At 37.3% G+C, this 20,912-nt stretch overlaps 1 protein-coding gene across 16 annotated transcripts in view; it reads left to right on the top strand.

Moving 5' to 3' along the window:
• The window catches only part of PIKFYVE (phosphoinositide kinase, FYVE-type zinc finger containing), a 151,244-nt gene that overhangs the window by 118,385 nt on the left and 11,947 nt on the right, over positions 1-20,912 (top strand). For all 16 annotated transcript variants that reach the window (XM_060301934.1, XM_060301930.1, XM_060301927.1 and 13 more), the window contains 16 exons: positions 121-261; positions 933-1,059; positions 1,296-2,455; positions 4,405-4,505; positions 5,696-5,767; positions 6,440-6,611; positions 8,615-8,793; positions 10,425-10,538; positions 10,928-11,036; positions 11,141-11,295; positions 12,190-12,280; positions 15,702-15,762; positions 16,640-16,777; positions 17,597-17,717; positions 18,501-18,596; positions 20,147-20,230. In XM_060301934.1, coding sequence (XP_060157917.1) covers positions 121-261; positions 933-1,059; positions 1,296-2,455; positions 4,405-4,505; positions 5,696-5,767; positions 6,440-6,611; positions 8,615-8,793; positions 10,425-10,538; positions 10,928-11,036; positions 11,141-11,295; positions 12,190-12,280; positions 15,702-15,762; positions 16,640-16,777; positions 17,597-17,717; positions 18,501-18,596; positions 20,147-20,230 — 2,921 coding nt within the window. The remainder of the gene's footprint in view (positions 1-120; positions 262-932; positions 1,060-1,295; positions 2,456-4,404; positions 4,506-5,695; positions 5,768-6,439; positions 6,612-8,614; positions 8,794-10,424; positions 10,539-10,927; positions 11,037-11,140; positions 11,296-12,189; positions 12,281-15,701; positions 15,763-16,639; positions 16,778-17,596; positions 17,718-18,500; positions 18,597-20,146; positions 20,231-20,912) is intronic.

The raw sequence follows: 20,912 nt of genomic DNA, 5'->3' as shown, positions 1-20,912 counted from the left end.
GTTTGTGGGCAAAGAAAACTTAGGCTGAGTTTGATATTAATAGTCAAACTATCCTGATATTTTTACATGTCTAGATCTTGAATTGTACCACACATAATATTTTTGATTTATCTTACTTAGGAAAGGGAATTCTTGAAGAACTACGTTCAGCGAATAGTTGATGTTCGGCCCACATTGGTTTTAGTGGAGAAAACGGTATCTCGAATTGCCCAGGATATGTTACTGGAACATGGCATTACTTTGGTCATTAATGTAAAATCAGTGAGTGTTCTTATTTTTCTATTTTTATATCATTTAAAAATAATCACGGCTTGTAAATTTATATGCATGTGTGGTAGATATGCAGGGATCTTTAATTATTTATTTCTTTGCTGTGCCATATATATTGAAAGTAGGACAGGCATGGCAGTGATTTCATTATTTATAAGACTGGAGGAACTCAGGCTGGAAGAAAGTACGATTCATATAGCACTCATACGAGTTATATAATGCTCATCATAGGTTCTACAAGACCAAAGGTGTAATAGACATTAGTTAATAAGTAGTATTTGTGGAGACTTCATTTTGTAGTAGAAAATGTTCTCTCCCTTGAAAAGTTACCCTCTTCAGAATAGAGGTCAGTTCTGGAGGTTTCCCACCCTCCTGGAAGCTTCCCACCCTCCGCTCCTGAATCAGTACCTTTTGCCAGTGCATGATGCTTAAATGTGTTTTGATAATGTCATTAATATGAGTATGGTTTATTTTAGTAGGCTTATATTGATTTCTAAGTGTAGACTAATCTAGAGTCAGTAAAAGTCATTTAATTATTAAAATCAAGGAAATTCATTGCAAGGGCATTTTCATATGTTCCTATTATTTTTTCGTATTAAATTTTCTAAGAATTTTATTCTTCTCTGTCAAATTTTGTAATATAATGTTGTTCTGTGTTCTAGCAAGTTTTAGAACGAATCAGTCGGATGACCCAAGGTGATTTGGTGATGTCGATGGACCAGCTGCTTACAAAACCTCACCTGGGCACCTGTCACAAATTTTACATGCAGATGTTTCAGTTGCCTAATGGTGAGTGATCTCTAGTATAGACTTACCTGGAATTGGGGACCTGAGGACATGAGTAAATTCATCAGTACTACAAGGGTGACTTAGTAGGAAATAGCTATTAGCAGTGGTTAAATGAGGACAGGCAACTGTTGTTTTACTTAAGGGTTTTTCTCTGGTAGATGTTAAGATGGTGAATTCTGTCTGGACTTCTGGATTGCCACCTAAGCCTTCTTAACCTTGTGTTTGTTTATTTGTAGAACAAACCAAAACACTGATGTTTTTTGAAGGCTGTCCACAGCACTTGGGCTGTACAATCAAGCTTAGAGGAGGCTCTGATTACGAGCTGGCTCGAGTTAAGGAGATCCTAATATTTATGATCTGTGTAGCTTATCATTCTCAACTAGAAATCTCCTTCCTCATGGATGAATTTGCTATGCCTCCTACATTAACACCAAACCCCTCCTTCCATTCTCTGATTGAGGGACAGGAGGATGAAGGGGCTGCACAAGAGCCATTCAGCGGAAGTCCCCTCCCCCGGGAGCCTGACTTCCCTCCGGACTTTCTGCCCTCTGATGATAGCAGTTTGCTAGAATCAAGGATTCTGTTTGAGAAGGGTGATCAGGAAACTAAAAGTGTGCCACAGGATGTTGCCTCTTCGAAGCATCAAGAGCATGCCACAGCAGCTTGCCCAGCAGGTGCCCCCTGTGCTCTCTTTCCATCGGTACCGGAATCATTGCTGCCGCTCCATATAGATGACCAACAGGATGCCATAGGCAGTGAGCAGCCAGAGGCTTTGCAGCAAGCAGAGGAGCTACAGGATCCCAAAAGCCAGATGAGAGCCTTTAGAGACCCTCTACAGGATGACACTGGCCTGTATATTACTGAGGAAGTTACCTCCTCTGAAGATAAACGAAAGACTTATTCTTTGACCTTTAAACAGGAATTGAAAGATGTGATCCTCTGTATCTCCCCAGTAATCACATTCAGGGAGCCCTTCCTTTTAACTGAAAAGGGGATGAGATGCTCTACCCGAGATTATTTTGCGGAGCAGGTTTACTGGTCTCCTCTCCTCAATAAAGAGTTCAAAGAAATGGAGAGCAGGCGGAAGAAACAGATGCTCAGGGATCTCTCTGGCCTTCAGGGCATGAATGGAAGTGTTCAGGCCAAGTCTATTCAAGTCCTGCCCTCACACGAGCTAGTGAGCACCAGAATTGCCGAGCACCTGGGTGATAGCCAGAGCCTGGGGAGAATGCTGGCCGATTATCGGGCCAGAGGAGGAAGAATTCAGCAAAAAAATTCAGACCCTTTCGCTTATTCTAAGGATGCATCAGGTACTTCAAGTGGCAAATCCGGAAGCAAAAGTGAAGGTGACGAAGAGAAAGGGTTGATTACAAGTGACGCAGTGTGGTCAACAAAGGTGAGCAAGTCCACTTTGTGTGCTTGTGTAAATTTAAAATGTGTTGGGGACTTTCCTGGCCGTCCAGTGGTTAAGACTTCGCGCTCCCACTGCAGGGGGCGCAGGTTCTATCCCTGGTCGGGTAACTTAAGATCTCACATGCCTTGAGGTGCGGCCAAATAAATAAATAAATCTACGTAACATACATGTCTTTAAAAAAAATGTGTTGAAAATCTCTGCTATGGCGGGGTAAAAATAATCAAATATGACAAATTGCATGCAGATTTATTAAATATTTCCTCTATGCTTTTTTTGTCTAGGTCTTTCAGCTTATGTGTTGCTTTAAAATGTATGAAATAGGAGTGTAATGTAATGAAACTGGATTTTGAGGGTTTCAGGCTAAGTTCACAGTAAACTCAGGAGGAGCTCTGAGGTAGGACGGCGGCGTGGAGCTGCTTAAAATTTCTGGCATGATGACTCGGGTTTAGTGTGATGTGTCCTTGATCCTTTTAATGGCAGTGAGCAGGACAGTAAGGGTTGGAAGTTTATTGTAGGAAACGGATGTGTTTTAAAAAAATAAGGAAGCTTTATTCATGGATACATTATTGATAATGGTGGTAATAAAACTAATGAACAAATTTATCTCTAGATGAGGAAATACAGTTTTTTAATAAAACAAAAAGATGTTTGCTTTCACAAGTCTGGGAATGATTAATAATGGTACACCGTTTTTAATACATGAAATTGGCAAAAAAGAATGTGATAAGAGACATGGCTAATGAGGTATGGAAAAATACTTATAATAAACTAAATAAATTTATGTTTATATACATTTATGTAAACTTATTAAAAGTGATAGGGTGGTCTTTTAAATTTACATGAGTACATATATATTTTTGATTTAGGATTCCCATCTTTTATAACTTATTTCTGCAGATAAGTAAGCATTTGGTATAAGGATGCTTACATTTTATTATAATATATGTACAAGGGTGTTTACTGAAGCATTATTTCTAATTGTTTGCTGTTAAAAGGATGAGTTGGATCTCGTTTAATGACCCAGAGAGAACCCATGATATATTTTCTAGTGTTAAAAAGCAAATTGGGGCTTTCCTGGTGGCGCAGTGGTTGGGAGTCCGCCTGCCGATGCAGGGGACACGGGTTCATGCACCGGTCCGGGAGGATCCCGCATGCCATGGCCACTGGGCCTGCGCGTCCGGAGCCTGTGCTCCTTACAGGAGAGGCCACAAGAGTGAGAGGCCCGCGCACCACAAAAAAAAAAAAGAAAAAGCAAATTGTGTTTTAATATATGTAGCATCAAACCATTTTTGTAAAAAACCAAAATCACCTGTGTATACTTAAGTGAGTGTTTTTGTGTGTTTATGTGTATGAGCTAGCGAAAGTACATGGTTTTTAAACATACAGTCAAATTTGTCAATTTGGGAGGTAGGGCAGCATCAAAGGAGGAGAGGCTTTAAGTACTTCATGAACTTCTTCATATACCTCTGTACTGTTTGAATTTCAGCAGAGACAGGTGTTACCTTTGTTATGATCAAAAACAGGTATAAAGTACAAATAAATAAATACCTCAGGATTTAGATTTCTGTGTATCACAGGTTGATGTTATATCCAGCTATCAATTCAGACTATTTCATATTTAATTAACTATTTACTTCCAAGATAATTTAATGTAGTTTTGTAAAAATAAGAGTATTTAAGAAAACAAGCTATTTAGACATCTATTGGTATTTTTACGTTTCACTTAAACTTTTTGGATTGTTTTACCTCAAAAACTAACTGCTCTTCTTCCTTATATTTAGTGTCTTGTAGTTTTGAATCTTCACTGAAACCCCTGTAGTGATGACGGAGGCTTTACAGATCGAGTGGAGTGTGTTGGATGTTGGAGCCAGGCCTGGGGTTGGAGTGCGTTATGACTTGCGGTGCTCATCTGGATGTTCCTTCTCTTCCAGGTGGACTGTCTGAACCCTGCCAACCACCAGAGACTGTGCGTGCTCTTCAGCAGCTCTTCTGCCCAGTCCAGCAACGCTCCCAGTGCCTGTGTCAGTCCGTGGTAGGATTCCTTGCCCACCCCCCCGCACCCTCCCACTATTGTACTTGAGGATAGAATTCCAGCAAGTCTGAAAACAATTCAGCCATTAGGCTCTGTTTTTAGGTGCATGGCATGCTGCTGGTCATATGTGAATTGATGGAACTTTTGAACTTGTGAATTACGTATGAAATTTGTATTTGTTCATGGGTAGAAGTAAATGAAAGTACCTTTAGTGAGAGTGAAAATGGATGTGAGGGATGGAAGAGAAATTTGTAGTTATAAAAGTGAGAAAGTTGATACATAAAAGCTAGATTTAAGCATTTTGATAACATGTACAAATCAGGCAGGTTTTCTTTAGGCATCGCTTTCATAAAAGCGGTCAGTCTTTTGTCTTAAGTTTTATTCTAAAACTTAATTCGAAGTAGATTGATAGAAACACATTTTATAATGTTATAATTTATTTCCAGTGATAGTCACAAAAGCCTAGTTATTACATAGTTTAGTTTTAAAAGTACTAAAGAACATAACTGCTTGTTTTTGGAGTACTTTCCATGACAAAATGTGTTCCGTATTTTAATTTTGGACACCAGAAACACTTATTTCTACCAGTGAGATCAGGGATTCTTCCAGCACCAGTAGAGCTCTAGCAGTCTGACTTGGGGCTGGGTGAGCCCATGGGGATTTTCTCTGGGAGTTTAGGTCAAGGCTTGATATAAGATGTGGGTTTCAACAGGGTATGTATAGCTGAACTCTCTTATTTGTGGGCATTTTTAAGTTGGGTATAAAGTTAAGAATTGGCTTTCCTGGAGGAATGTGAGCTGCTGCTCTTTGTGCTCAGTAATGGTGTGGACTAGAGAGCAGAGACAGGAGTCCCATTTTATACTGACCGGGCTTACGGCTTTGTAAAGGAAACTTCTACTTCTTCCTAACTCAAATCAGTTTTACTCATTTAATATTACAGTTTGTGCATCCTGATTAAATAGTTTCATAGGATACTAATGGACTGGGAATGGATATGATGCTGTAGTGTGGCTAGTACAAACCTGTTTTATCAGATGAGGTAAAACCTGTTCTGTAACAACAAAAGCATAGTACCTGTTTTAATACTGTATTATAAGCAGATCTAACAGGTATCAGTTTGGAGTCTCATGAAATATCTTTTGCTGGGTGGTAATTCATATGATATGTTTCTAAGAAATCTTTTCTTTTAGGATTGTAACAATGGAATTTTATGGAAAAAATGATCTTACATTAGGAATATTTTTAGAGAGATACTGTTTCCGGTAAGAACCAATTTTCTCCTTATGTTCCATTTATGCTTTTTTGATGCCCAGAATTTCAACCTAAATATAAACATGAGTTGGAGCACTGTTGTGTGACCTTCCTGTTCATGCCACATGCCAGGGTTTACTATACAGAGAAGTAATTCTTTCATATTTCAACCCAGCATGTCTTCTCCAGTTCATTCCTCAGATCTTTGCCCATCTAATTGCCCTGCAATCCCACAGACTTTTTTTTCGGATGTCTGTTTTTACAGTGATTCAACTGGGAGGCAAGAGAAGCTAAGGACCTCAGTTTAAGTCTTAGAGCTATCACCTGCCACTTAATATGACAAAGAACAAGTAGTTTAATCTTTACCAGCCCCCTTTATAGGTATTAACAAACTCCACAAATGTCAGGAGTTTTAATAGGTAAAATGAGATGATGTTTTAGAAATACTTGGCAAATAGAAGGTGCTTAACAAGTGGAACCTATCACTGTGATGTGGTTGAAGGCAGGATGTTCAGCTGCAGGCTCTGAGCAGGATGAGTGGTACCCCGAGCAGATCATCCACCAGTCGTCCTTACTCTTGACAGGATGCTGCACTTTCTCTACAGTGGTCCTGATTAGCCAGGATTCACTATACACTGCTCTTCGGTTTCGTGGTTAATGTGAGGACTTTCTTTTTGTCAAAGGCCTTCCTATCAGTGTCCTAGCATGTTCTGTGATACCCCCATGGTGCATCACATTCGACGCTTTGTCCATGGCCAAGGCTGTGTGCAGATAATCCTGAAGGAGTTGGATTCTCCAGTACCTGGATATCAGCATACAATTCTCACCTATTCCTGGTGCAGAATCTGCAAACAGGTAAGTGTACCCTGTTGCTATAATATATCACATAGTATCTTTTATTTCTGTATTTATATAGTTCTTTTTTGGGGGGGAGGGTGGCCTCTGTTTTTTTGGATTTAGTATTTGTCTTTGGGCTCTTATTTATTTTACCTTCTAGTGCTGTATGTTCCCTTTAATGTTTGTTTCCTAAAGATTCCATTTTAGGATTTATCAGTCATTATATAAAACATAGGGTACCATGCCCAGTAAAATAGATCTTGACAGTTCTCCATTATGTTTGTTTATTCATTCAGTAAATGCTTATTGAGCACCACCTAGGTGCCAGGTACTGTGCTAGGCCCTAGGAAAGAAGGAAGAAGAAGGTCAGGCTCCTGTCCTCTAGCGGGGGAGACAGACTTACAGTGATTACAGTATGCTAGAATGCTTGTGTAAGTTTAAGTCTATGTCAACATTTCTATCTTAAGACATACAGATGTGAGACCATGTTTAATTGATCTCTGCTGGTTTTCATATACATTCTTGAGGAAAGAACCATGTGTTTTACTTCTTCTGTGTGTTTTTCTAACTCTGCAGAGAATATTTGGTGCCAATATTATGTTTTTAATATATACTTTTTATTCAAATTGTTAACAGTGAGCATATGCCAAATTTAACTTCATTGTTATCTTAATTGGCTTATTTTGGAGTGTATGTTTGGAGGCACATATGGGAATTATAGATAAAATAATAGTGCAACCCATTTCAGTATCAGGGGTTGAGGAGGGCAAAGTCAAAGGTAGTGCCTTCTTCGGTAGGAACAAAGAGCCATGAGATCATTTCTTGCAATGATTGGTCTTTTTAGACTTGTTCTTCTAGGCCTTTAGTTTGCTGTTAGACAGCTGGCAATATTTTGTTGTAGAAGATGTGAACTTCTGTAGATTGACCAGTGAACTAAATGAATAACTTAATTCGATCCTTATATCTTGCATGTTTGGTGTATGCACTTTATTTTAAAACAAAAACTTCTGCCTTTGGGGTTATGTTAGAAAGGAAAAGGTAAACAGTTTTTGTTACACAGAAATGAAAACTTTTAGGTGTCCAAAAAAGTTATATATGACCAAATATTAGTATACTTACTATTAAATTTCTGTAAGCCATGATAATAGAAAAATGGGCAAGGGGTGTGACAAAGCAATTTAATACAAATGGCCAGTAGACATGTGCAAATACATTTTACTCATTAGTAATAATCAAAGAAGTATAAATAAATAAAATAAATGGAATGGGTTTTTATTTAGTTAGTTTTTAAAGAAGGTACATTTCAAAGATTTATAATTCCTGAGATTGGTAAGAAAGTAGGGAAATTGATATTCTCAGATACTGTTGGAGATTGTCTCCCAAAACAGGTGTACTGGTTTACACAATGTGGCAGAAAGTATCAAAGACCATATAAATGTCCATGCCCTTTGACCTACCGATTTCCATTTTCGTTAATTTATTCCAAGGAAATAATTATTATGCATATTTATAAGTATATATATATACATATATATGTATATATATACATACACACACAATAGGGAAGTTCATCAAAATAGTGAAAAACTTGTAATGTCTTAAATGCACATCAATAGGGATTGGTTAAATAATTCCATATTATGGGATACTCTGCAGCCATTAAAAATCAAATTGTATAAGAATATTCTATGTGGGAAAATATGACATATTGCTAATAAAAAAAAGGTTATGAAGCTAATTATAGGGAACAGTTTTTATTTATAAACATCCCAGCTAAGCATATGTGTATTCATGTATAGAAAGAAAGCAAACATACCAGCATATTGATGGTGGTAGTGGGATTACTGGCAAGAGAGTTTTCCCCAGCCATCCCTAACTCCACCCACCTTGAAGCATTTTTTACTTCTTCTAGTTTTCTGTAGTCAGAATATACTAGATTTGTACTAGAGAAGAAAATACATTGTTTTTTAAAAAAGAGATTCTCAATATGTGATTAGATAACAATTTATGCTGAATTTCAGGTAACACCAGTTGTTGCTCTTTCCAATGAGTCCTGGTCCATGTCATTTGCAAAATACCTTGAACTTAGGTTTTATGGGCACCAGTACACCCGTAGAGCCAATGCTGAGCCGTGTGGTCACTCCATCCACCATGATTATCACCAGTATTTCTCCTATAACCAGATGGTGGCATCTTTCAGGTAAGAAGTCTGAGCGACCTTGTCACAATCACATACTCCCTGGAAGGCTTTATAACATTTCCAGTATTACTAGATTGAATTAATTTTTGGTGTGTGTTGTTCCCCATTCCCACTCTTGCAAAGGCAGAGGGCCATACTCTGTGAAGAGCTTTCAGTGTTATTATTTTATTTAATCCTTTAAGAAATATGTATTATTATCACCCTAACTTAGCTTATAGCTGACAGATAGAGCTAGCAAGTCATGATCCATGATTCTTGCTACTGCAGTTGTTACTCTTAACCATTGTTTTTGCATCTGAGAGCTTATCAGAATTTTGCTAAGACATTACTTAGCCATAAGGGTAATCGGATATTCCGGACAGAGCTAAAATCACTAGTTCAAAGAATGGGTGTTTACACTTGTTCTTAAATGATTTGAGAAAGCCTTCGGGCTGTGCCTTCAGAATATACCCAGAACATGTGTCACCACCTCCACCACTACCACTCTGGACTGAACCTCTGTTGTCTTTTACTAGATTATTGCACTAACCTCAATCAGTTTCCTTTTGGCCTTACCCGCTGCAGCCTGTTCTCAACACAGCAGTCAGAGTGGTCCTGTTATATGAAAATCAACTCAGGCCACTCATGTGCTCTAGAGCCTCCAGTGGGTGTCTGTTTCACCCTGAGTGAAGGCCAGAGTCCATTTACGAGCCTGTGAGCCCCTACATGCTCTGGCTTCTCACCCCCTACTACAGCCCCCCTCGCTCACCATACTTTAGCCTCACTGGCCTCCTGGCTGGACCTCAGCTATGTCAGGTAGGCTCCTACCTGGGAGCCCTGCACTTGCTCTTCCGTCTCTGAGCTGCCTGCTCCCAGATATCTGCCTACTTTTCCTTATTTCCTGCAGGTCTTTGTTCAGATTTCACCTGCCCTGACTCCCTCTCACTCCTGGCACTCCTTGCTTCCCTTTCCTGCTTTATTTCGCCCTGTAGCACCTACTATCTGGCGTAAGATATGTTTTAAGTATTTGTTTTTGTTTATCGCCCAAGCCTTATTATTCCTGAATCATGAGAGCAAGAATTTTGGCCCTTACTCCATGCTGTATCTCAGCACCGAAAACAACATCTGACACATAATAGGCACAAATAGGTACACAAATAGGAAATACTTGTAATTGAACCCTATTTCCTTTTTTAAGCAAGAGCTATTAACCATGAACCTAGGGCCTAGGTGAGATATAGCATTTACTAGACATCATGAACTTCAGGTGGAAAGGAAACTCACAAAGAATCCTTGGGAACTGAGAAGGTAGTGAATACCTGTGTGTCTAAGCTAATTGTAGGAAGGAGTCCCTCTGCTCATTCATGGAGGTTTATATCCCAGTCATTTGTTTTTAAAGCACATGAGGATGGCCTCGGGGGATAAAAGATGACATCACAATGCAGGGGAAAAATAAAACAAAATCTTTTTAAAACTGGGGAGGGTATTTGTAATGGCTGAAAGTTGCCTTCAGTATTTTTGATTGTTTTAAAAATGCCATTTCATAGAAACTTTATGATCTCTTGCACCTCATAGGACTTAGTTGGCATCTCTACTCAAAATATTAAAATATTTTTCACTTTTCTACTATTACTTGTATTTTTTCCTCTCAGTTATTCTCCCATTCGGCTTCTTGAAGTGTGTGTTCCACTTCCCAAAATATTCATTAAACGTCAGGTCCCACTAAAAGTGGCCCTTCTTCAGGATCTGAAGGACTTCTTTCAAAAGTAAGTTTTATTTTCTTTGGTCATCTGTTTTTGTTTCGTACTGCCTGAAATCTAAACTATTTTAAATATCATGTTTGTTCCTTTAGCTTTCTTCGAAAACAGAAATAACCTGTTTTTCTAATTGTATGTTATATATGCCTGATGTAAAAAAGGAAAAGTGTAGACGGTTCATAAAAGTACTAACAAAGAAGTCAAACGCTCTCAGGCATAACAACTATTAAAATTTTGATATACGTCCTTTTTTGTTCTGCAAAATTGTATGTGATTCTTAATTAGATAAGACCTAGTTAAAGTTTTGTGTGTACATCTTTTTTCTACTTGTGTGAGATTAGACAATTTGATTCTGACTTTTCTAAAGTGTTCAATATTGTTTATGTTTATATTGTTAGAGTTTCACAGGTATATCTTGCTGTGGATGAAAGACTCGCATCTTTGAAAACTGATACATTTAGCAAAACAAGAGAGGAGAAAATGGAAGATATCTTTGCACAAAAAGAGGTAATTCATTTTTCTGACAGAAACCCAAATGTTAGCTGTGAACTTGTTAGAGGTTCCTTTTGGGGTGTGTCTCAGATTGCTGGAGTGGTTTCTGTTCCTCGTAGATGGAAGAAAGCGAGTTCAAGAGCTGGACTGAGAAGATGCAAGCACGGCTCCTGTCTTCCTCTGTGGAGACCCCTCAGCAACTGCAGTCGGTCTTTGAGTCACTCATCGCCAAGAAACAAAGCCTCTGCGAAGTGCTGCAGGCTTGGAATAACAGGTGTGACTTTGCGGTCCGGTGTTTCTTTTACATTATTGCAAAATTTGCTCTGCTATCATGTTTTTGATGTAAATGTCCTTATTAATTTGGATGTTTCCTTTTACTCTCAAGTTGTAGGAGCTTTATTTTTATTGCCACTACCACCCTTCACCTCTTTCATCCTTTAAAGTGTAGGTTGTGAAGTTAAAAAAAACAAAGATGAGAATAGCCTTCATTGCTGTTGCAAATACAGTGTGTGTGCTTAATGAACCTAATTTATCTGTATTAGTATGTCATGGAGTGATTATTGGGTTTTAGGCCATTACTTTCAACTCTATTATTTTGTGTATCTTGTACCTTTATTTAAATATTTATTTGGGGAAATATTTCCCTTTAATGCTTATTGAAAAGTTCAGTTAGATTATTATAGCATTTATTGAGCACTTGGACCATGCTAGGCACTAAGTAAGGCAGTAGATGGACATGCACTCTTTTATTTGATTTTGAGTCCTACAATGTATGTATACTGATTGCATTTTACAGAGGAAACTGTGGCTGTACGAGACTAAGGGATTTGCCCAAGTTATATAGCTGTTAATTGTCAGAGCTCGGCTTTGAGCCCAGGTCTGTTGGTCTTTACCACCCGTATTTTTTACGTTATGTTGTATTGTCTCATTATAACTTGCTATTCTTTTATTACTATAGTCATATCAGTAACAAGTAATTAACTGATTAGAAAGAAAACAAAAATTTAGTCTTAGTTATGTACAGCTTTAAAATCTATTGCATTCGAATAGGAAAATCTAATTCTTGTGGTTTCAAAGCTATAAGGAGAATATGTGTAAACATTATTCAGGATATTAGAAGGAAAATCATATTCTTCTTTTCTCTTTTCCTTTTTTTCATTAACTATAGGTTGCAGGACCTTTTCCAGCAAGAAAAGGGTAGAAAGCGGCCTTCAGTTCCTCCAAGTCCTGGAAGACTGAGGCAAGGGGAAGAAAGCAAGGTAATGAAATGTAGTTTTGTCTTTGAGCCTATGTATATTGGTATAGATATAATTAATTTCTCTTATGACACTTAGAAGTGGTAGTTTAGGGACTTCCCTGATGGTGCATTGGTTAAGAATCCACCTGCCAACGCAAGGGACACGGGTTCGATCCCTGGTCCGGGAAGATCCCACATGCCACGGAGCAACTAAGCCCGTGTGCCACAACTACTGAGCCTGTGCTCTAGAGCCCACGAGCCACAACTACTGAAGCCCGCGCACCTAGAGCCTGTGCTCCACAACAAGAGAAGCCATCACAGTGAGAAGCCCGCGCACCACAACGAAGAGTAGCCGCCGCTCGTTGCAACTAGAAAAGCCCACGTGCAGCAATGAAGACCCAATGCAGCCAAAAAAAAATAAAGTGGTAGCTTAATATATACTTTATTAATAATAGTAGGAGTTTTTAGTTTTGAAGTTATGAGGTTTCTTGGTGATGTGACCTGGATTAATTTTTTTTATCTTAGCCTGAAATAAAATACATTATAATTCATTTATTGGAAACATTTATCAAAAGCTACTGTCTACTGGCATCACTGAGGATAGTATCACAGAGGCAGTAAATGCTATAAAGGAGAAGGTGTGGATGTGCTGAGTGTATAATAGAGTCCTAATTTACTTTACTGTGAGTTTTGGGTGTTCTTATCTCTGTGCTTAAGTGAGAAGCTTTTCTTAAGGGGTCTGCACCAGGTTAGTTCTACATGTTGATTTAATTAACCTTTTCTAACTGTATTAGTTTTCTCTTGCTGCACAGCACATTACCCCAAACTTAGTGACCTAAAACATAAATTTATTATCTCACAGTGTGTCAGGACTCTGGCACAGTGTGGCTGGGTTCTCTGCTCACAGAACTGAGATGAAGGTTTTGGCCAGGGCTGTTACCTGAGGCTCAGGATCTTCTTCCAAGCTCATCTAGGTTGTTGGCAGAGTTGAATTCCTAGTGGTTATAGGACTGAGGTCCCCCATTTGTTGCTGGCAGTTGACTAGAGGCGATTCTCAACTCCTAGAGGCTGCCTGATTCCTTGCATGTGGCTCTGTTCATCTTCAAAGCGAACAGCAGTGGATTGAATCCTTTTCATGTTTCAAATCTCTGAATTCTTCTGCTGTGTCTGACCTCTGGACACAGATTTAAAGGACACATGTGATTAGGTCAGGCCTACCTGGTTAATCTCTGTAGTTTAAGGTTAACTGATTTTGGGACCTTACATACGTGGTAAAATCCCTTCACAACAGTATCTGGATTAATGTTTGGTTGAATAACTGTGTGTGTGTATGCCAGGGGGTGGAGTTCTTGGGGGCCATCACAGAATTCTACTTACCATGCTAACCATGAACAGATGAATTAATGTCAGTATATTATAAGGGCTTAATATTCTGTTATCATGAGGGCTTTTGAGAAAATATCTTTTTGTACAAGTATGTAGTATTTGTAGCAGAGTATTTTCATGGAATGATGGGTTCAAGTGCCTTGGATCTTTGTGTTATTTAGTAACACTGTGTAACTGAATTCCTCCTTTTTGTCTCATGAATAACTGTGTAGGAATCACTTTTCCTTAAAGTTTAGGTGAGAGTAAGAATAAGAATTACTGAAGATGATTTATTAGTATTTGCCAAGTAGTTAAGGACAATTAACGGCTATTACAAACTGCTAGTGGCCTGTTTGCCTACTGATGAAACAGTGAAGCTAGTGGTGTAAGACCTCTAATTATAATATTGAGACATAGAATTGAAAATACAAAATCAGCCAGTAGATGATTATCTTTTTTTTCTTGTGCGATACGCGGGCCTCTCACTGTTGTGGCCTCTCCCGTTGCGGAGCACAGGGTCCAGACGCGCAGGCTCAGCGGCCATGGCTCACGGGCCCAGCCGCTCCGTGGCATGTGGGATCTTCCCGGACCGGGGCACGAACCCATGTCCCCTGCATCAGCAGGCAGACCCTCAACCACTGCGCCACCAGGGAAGCCCCGATGATTATCTTTTTGAAAGATCAAAAGTTGAATTGAAAATCTGTAGCACTGCCTTTGTATTCATTCATTTGATAAATAGTTCTTGAGTGCTTTTAGGCACTGTTCTGAGTGCAAGGAATTCACGTTTGTGAATGAAGGCCATGGTTATTGTCCCTATGGAACGTTTGTCTAATGAGACTGACAATAAACAGATGAACCAATAAACATTTAAAAAACAAATGGAAACAAGGCTATGAAGAAAAAAATTGAAAGAAATGGAGAGTATTGCTAGGGGAGTAGGTGATGGTGAGTTATTTTACATACGGAGCCCAGGGAGGTCTCTCTGGTATGGTGAACAAATCAAAGAACATTTTAAGTAGCAGTCTAAGACATGACTTTGTAATGAAATTGTACTCAGGGCTGATAGTCATTTAAAATGTATCTTATCTATGGATAATGGGACTTGTGAAAGTCCAGTGGGTAATCAAAGATTACTAGGCTTAATGGATAATCATAAGTAGTTCCTAGATGCTTTAATGGGTCTGTGAGCTATTGTTTAGAACAGTATTCTCAAAGTATGGTTCAAGGATCCTGGGGGTCCAAGACCCTTTCAAGGGCTCCACAAGGTTTCTCTTTTTCTTTTTTAATTAATTAATTAATTAATTAATTTATGGCTGTGTTGGGTCTTCGTTGCTGCGCACTGGCTTTCTCTAGTTGTGGCGAGCAGGGGCTTCTCTTTGCTGCGGTGCATGGGCTTCTCATTCCTGTGGCTTCTTGTTGCGGAGCATGGGCTTTGGGCGCACGGGCTTCAGTAGTTGTGGCACGCGGGCTCAGTAGTTGTGGCTCATGGGCTTAGTTGCTCCGCAGCATGTGGGATCTTCCCGGACCAGGGATCGAACCCGTGTCCCCTGCATTGGCAGGAGGATTCTTAACCACTGTGCCACCGGGGAAGCCTTCCCTTTTTCAACTATATATCTGTGTGAGGCTAGATTTTCTTTATATACTTCAATCATAATAATATAGCTCAACAGGTTAAATGCAGAAGTCGGAGAGGAATTTAACTGTCTTCTATTAAGCTAGGCATTAAAGTAATTGTAAAAGTGTAAAACAATGCCACTCTTAATTTTTTTTTAAAAAATCTATTTTTAATTAAAATATGTTTTTTATGTTAATATGTAATGGGTTTATTATTGTTATTTTTAAATAAATTAATAAACGTACGTTCTATAACTTTTTCAGTTTTGATTTTCTAATAAGGAAAAATTGGAAGATATAACCCACATAAACAAAAGCTATCTGAGTGTCTTAATGATTCTTAAGAGGTTGAAAGGGTCTTGAGGACAAAATGGTTAAGATTCACTGGGTTAAAAAAATTTTTTTTAAATTTAAAATTTTAAATTTAATGTTTCCTTAAGAATAAAGTATTTTGTTCTCTACAGATAAGTGCAATGGATGCATCTCCACGGAATGCTTCTCCAGGACTTCAAAATGGGGAAAAAGGTTGGTCCTTGAGTCTGGTGATCACCTGTCATTGAATTTAAGACATTTCTTAGTCTATAAGTTGTTTTTAACTACTAAATATTGAGAATTTTTTTCTGATGCAATTGGACATAGACTTTTTTTTCCTTCCTGTAAAACGTTTGTAGCACTCTAAGTTTAAGATTATCATAAAGTACATTGCATAAGATAAGTTAGGATATAGAAATACATGATAAATAGAGAAGATTGCTTTTAGGGAAAGAACAAAAAGACAAAAGGAAACTGAATTTCTGTCTGGATTGTTATAAAGTCAACTGCCAGGTTTCATGGAAAAAAAACTTATAAAGTTTAATTTATATTTTTGTATCACTAAAATCCTTTCCAGACTTAATTTTTCCTCAGTATTTCGTAGAGTAACTTTTCTAGGTGCTATCCTAGAAAATTGGTAGGGAAATTTACTTAGACTATCTTTGTAGAACAAGAGCTCAACTCAGAATTCTTGGCATTTTTCTATCATAAGTAAGTGAATTTCCCCCCGAGAATAAGCATGTGATTTTTCCCCCCAGTAGTGTCATAATTGCATTCTCTATTAAATTGAATGAACTAATATTTAGGTAGGCATTATGGTCTAGTGCAAAGAATATGGCATAGGAGCCAGAAATGGTTACCAGTCACAGTGCTGTCACTAAGATCTGATTGGGTTCAAGTCATATAACCTGTCTGGATTTTTGTATCCATTTCTAAAATACGCACTGAAATGGCCTATGTAACTTTTAAGAAGCTAAAATTCTTTGGTTTATGAAGTAGAAATAGGAGTTGGCATTTTAAAAACATTGCTGTTAGATAGAAATGGACATAATGTTTTAAAGTGACTCATTTGCACTCTGTTTTTCTTTAGAGGACCGCTTCTTAGCTACCCTGTCCAGTCAGAGCTCCACCAGTTCCCCCCACCTCCAGCTGCCCACTCCTCCCGAAGGCGTGCCTGAGCAGGCCGTGGGAGGGCCCCCAGAACTTGATACCACCAGCAGTTCCGAAGGTACAGGTCAAGTCACTTTTACTGCACTTCGTCCAATAGAGACAAACACTCTGAGTGCTGTGACACAATTCTTTCTTAGCCCTTTAGGATTTAAAGTTTTTACTATTGAAAGGGCTCTTTCAGATGTAGCTTTTTACCATATCCCTTCTTCAGTTGCACTGCTTGACATGTAAATATCTCAGTAACAAAATGTTATTTCAGCTGCATCTACTTTCTGGGGATATTACTTTCTTAAGTCTCATTAAAGCCCATGATTTTTGCCTTGTAAGAAGGAAAGAGAAATTGCAGCCTTTTTCTAACAACAAATATTTGTTTCACTAATAGCAAATTTATACCTTTTTTCTTTCTTTCCTTGCTTTCTCTTTAAGCACCAACTACTTAATTGTAGCGTAAACTTTAAAAATATCTTTTAAATTGCAATTAAACTCAGATGTAATAGCCACAGTGTGCATAACTGATTTGAAGTGGCAACAGGAACAGCTGTGACTGAGTCCATGCATGCTCGGCCAGTAATTATGTCATGGCTGCCGCCTGGCCCTGTGATGATAAGAGGCCATCGGTTGCAGGATGATCTCAACTTCAAACATGTTGAAACGTAAAAAAAAAAAAAACAAGCCACTTGGGGTCAGTGCTATGTATGCTTCACTATTGCTTCCTGTTTGATAGTCATTATTCCTAGATCAAAAATTTTACACCATAATTGGTAATTATGGCGTGCACGTCTGTGTTCCAAAGAGGAAATGAAATATAGTTGACGCTTTATACTTTCTTTTACTCTTTCTGAATATTAATGTATAAGTAGAATATTTTTCATTCTAGATGTATTTGATGGACATTTGCTGGGATCCGCAGACAGCCAGGTGAAGGAAAAATCAACCATGAAAGCCATCTTTGCAAATTTGCTTCCAGGAAACAGCTATAACCCTATTCCGTTTCCTTTGTAAGTATTATAAAAGCCAGTGGCTGTTGGGTGGTTTTATTTTTACTTCATTTAAAAAATCTCTCGATAGATATACTCTCTGCATATTTAAATATGTTTATTTAACTGCACATATGTATTTCTCAATCCAAAATTATACTTCATCATAGTAAAAAAGATGTCTTTTGGTATAATATAATTTGTAGAACATGTAATCATTATATAGTAAATGAGTGGATTAAAAAAGCATTAACTAATATTACTTAATGCTTAAGAGTACTGATTCTGAAAAGAATTGCTTATATATATATATATTATTAAGATATACTGCTATATCCATTGATCTCATAAAAACATTGCTGATTGTATATGAGGATATTACTGACCCAGTAATTTACCGGGACGTGATGCTTTTTTAATAGTGATGATGAGTTGCAATGGCTATACAAGTTTTCGTGTGATTTTGTTTGTACTGGACTTACTCAGAGTGGGGAAAAACATAGGGCTGGCTTTCTACACTGCCAGTGTGGAAAGCTTTGTTTGGAGTGATGATTCCAGAACTCTCTCATTTGAAAAAGAATTCTGATAATTTTCAGTTGTCTTCAAAAACTTTCTGTTGATGTATTTTCCTTGGCTGTTTGTTCAAGTTCTGCATACATTTTGGCTTAATTATATTCTTGTAATTGTGCATTATTTAGTTAACTTAAAATTGTCCTGAGATTTACTTGTAGTAGTGCTAATGGTTTGTATATGTGATTTTCTGCTAATTTTGTTCTGATTTATGTATTTAAAAATTTTGAACAGTGATCCAGATAAACACTACTTAATGTATGAACATGAACGAGTGCCCATTGCAGTCTGTGAGAAGGAGCCCAGCTCCATCATTGCTTTTGCTCTCAGGTATTATTCATGGGGCTTTTTCACCTATGGTTGTATCTTTATATTTTATGTGTATTTATTAATCGCTGTATTTTGAGTTCTGTTACATAGAGTAGAGCAAAATATAAGTAAATGTAAAATATTAAATATAAGTAAAAGAATGTATTCTTTGGATGTGACAGCTTGTTCTTTTTGTATCTGATAATGTACGCTTTACCCAAATAATACCAGGATGATTCTTAAGCTCCTAATAATTAGATTAACTAGGCAAGTTATTTACTAATCCTTAATATCCTTTAACCATTCTCTGTATTATAATATGTATCCATTGTATCCATCCTTTCCTTTGCTTTATTTATTGACATAATACTTGGAACATACCTGCCTTATATCATCTGAATGTCTTTTTTGTATTCTTCATTCATTTCCGTCCTGCTTCTCACACATAGCAGGTAAAGTTTCCTTACTTAGAGTAATGCTGTTCCTATGCCTTAACCCATTTACATGCCCACAGTTATCATGTGTCTTAAAGAAGGACCCCTCTTTAAAAATATTTATATATCATGTCTAAAAGAATAAAGCTTTTTAATCTTAATGGTATCTTGGTAGTGGTAGAACCTAGTTTAAGTAGAATCTAAGATGTTTAATAAAAATATTTTTCCTCTTGGAAGACATTGAAATTAAAATTTTATTTTTAATATTGGTTACAAGTTGTCCATTTATCAACAAATATTTGAATGTCTGCAATGTGTGGTATACTAGGTACTGGGTATACAGGGGTAAACAAGATAGATTTATAGGCTTCAGCATTTATGTAGTTTAGAGTTACTATTTGGATAATGAAGAATTTTTTTCCTTTAGAAGATTCCATATGGTAAATTTTTTATCTTTGCCTTTTGCCGTTTATGAAGATAGTATTTGCTTCTCCTTTTATTGGTTAGACATACTACATTAATAGATAAGAAAGGCAAGAAAGTCAACCAAGAAAAACATATATTTTGTACTATGAGGAAGCAAGTTTTCTAGCTGAGCTCACCTTTTTCTAATGTCTTGGAAAAATAATACATGCTAAGATGCTTCCCTTGTTCCCTAACATCTGATTTATCTAAATCAGTGCTTCCAGACTGCTAGTCCAAGAGTTGGATGTTTTTGGCCAATGCAAACTAAAAAAATATGCTTTTTCTTAAAGTTCAATACCTTTAAGTTGAAAAGTACTCTAAGTTCCTTTCCTCTCTATTATACTAAACAGTGAAGTTTCATGCTCTTCAGTTAGCTGTTCAGCCCCTGAAGGCATTTGATCTAAATGTTAGTGTGGAGGCCTTGACAATCATATTTAGGATATTGAGCCTGGTTGGTGTGTTGGGTCATATTTTGTATTATTTTTTGTGAAGACATTGACCTTCTTCATGAAGCTTGTACTTGATAACTTTTGTTAGTTAACTTGTGTTTGTTTAATTATGGATGCTTACAATGATTGTGTTTCTACAATGCAAAGCTTATTCTAAAGCATATGATTTACTTTAAAAGAAGAACATAATGTGTAACATTTTTCAACCTATTTCTACCCTAAGTTGTAAAGAATACCGGAATGCCTTAGAGGAATTGTCCAAAGTGACTCTGCGGAACAGTGCTGAAGAAGGGCTTTCAACAAACAGGTGATCTGCGATTGATTAAAATCTATTTTCATTGAGCTACGTCATTATTTTCTAGGTGCTCCTACTCCAATTTTATTTTAGCTTATTGTCAATATAAAAGTTTCTAGAATATAGTCAGTGGCACTCATCCTTTAGCCAATAGTTGATAGAACAAAATTCAGGTATAGCAAAAGACCTTAAGAAGTCTCTTAGGATACAGTTTTCTGATAATTTGTCATAGAAGTTCATTGTGTATTGCAGATTTAAACTTTTAACATTTTAAGTTCTCTTTATTGTTTTCATTTAAAAAATAATAACTCTGAAATTAGTAAACTACTGCTTGATTTTGTAATTTAAAGTATTCATGAATTTTCCATAATAATTAAAGATCTTAACAGTTAAAAAATAAAACAGCCCCCCACCAAACCAGTTCTTTAAGTGTGTTCAGTATTTTAGACATTTGAGACAGAAATTGTCGTCATTGTTGGACTTATGGATGCTAATATAGCTCTGATAGACTTGTGAAAAATATTATAAGAGCCTATATACTTTCATATATTTTTCCATACGCTTTTATAACTTTATCATTTTGCTTTTTCTTAAGCCCAGTAGACATTTCAAGCCTTTTTCTTCCATGCTAACCTGCGTTTATATAAATTATGAATCAGATTTCTGATATTGTGGGTGGGGTTAGGTGGGGGGT

The sequence above is a fragment of the Globicephala melas genome, chromosome 7 (assembly GCF_963455315.2).
Source record: "Globicephala melas chromosome 7, mGloMel1.2, whole genome shotgun sequence".
Classification (NCBI taxonomy): Eukaryota; Metazoa; Chordata; class Mammalia; order Artiodactyla; family Delphinidae; genus Globicephala; species Globicephala melas.
This window is presented reverse-complemented; position numbering and strand designations above follow the sequence as displayed.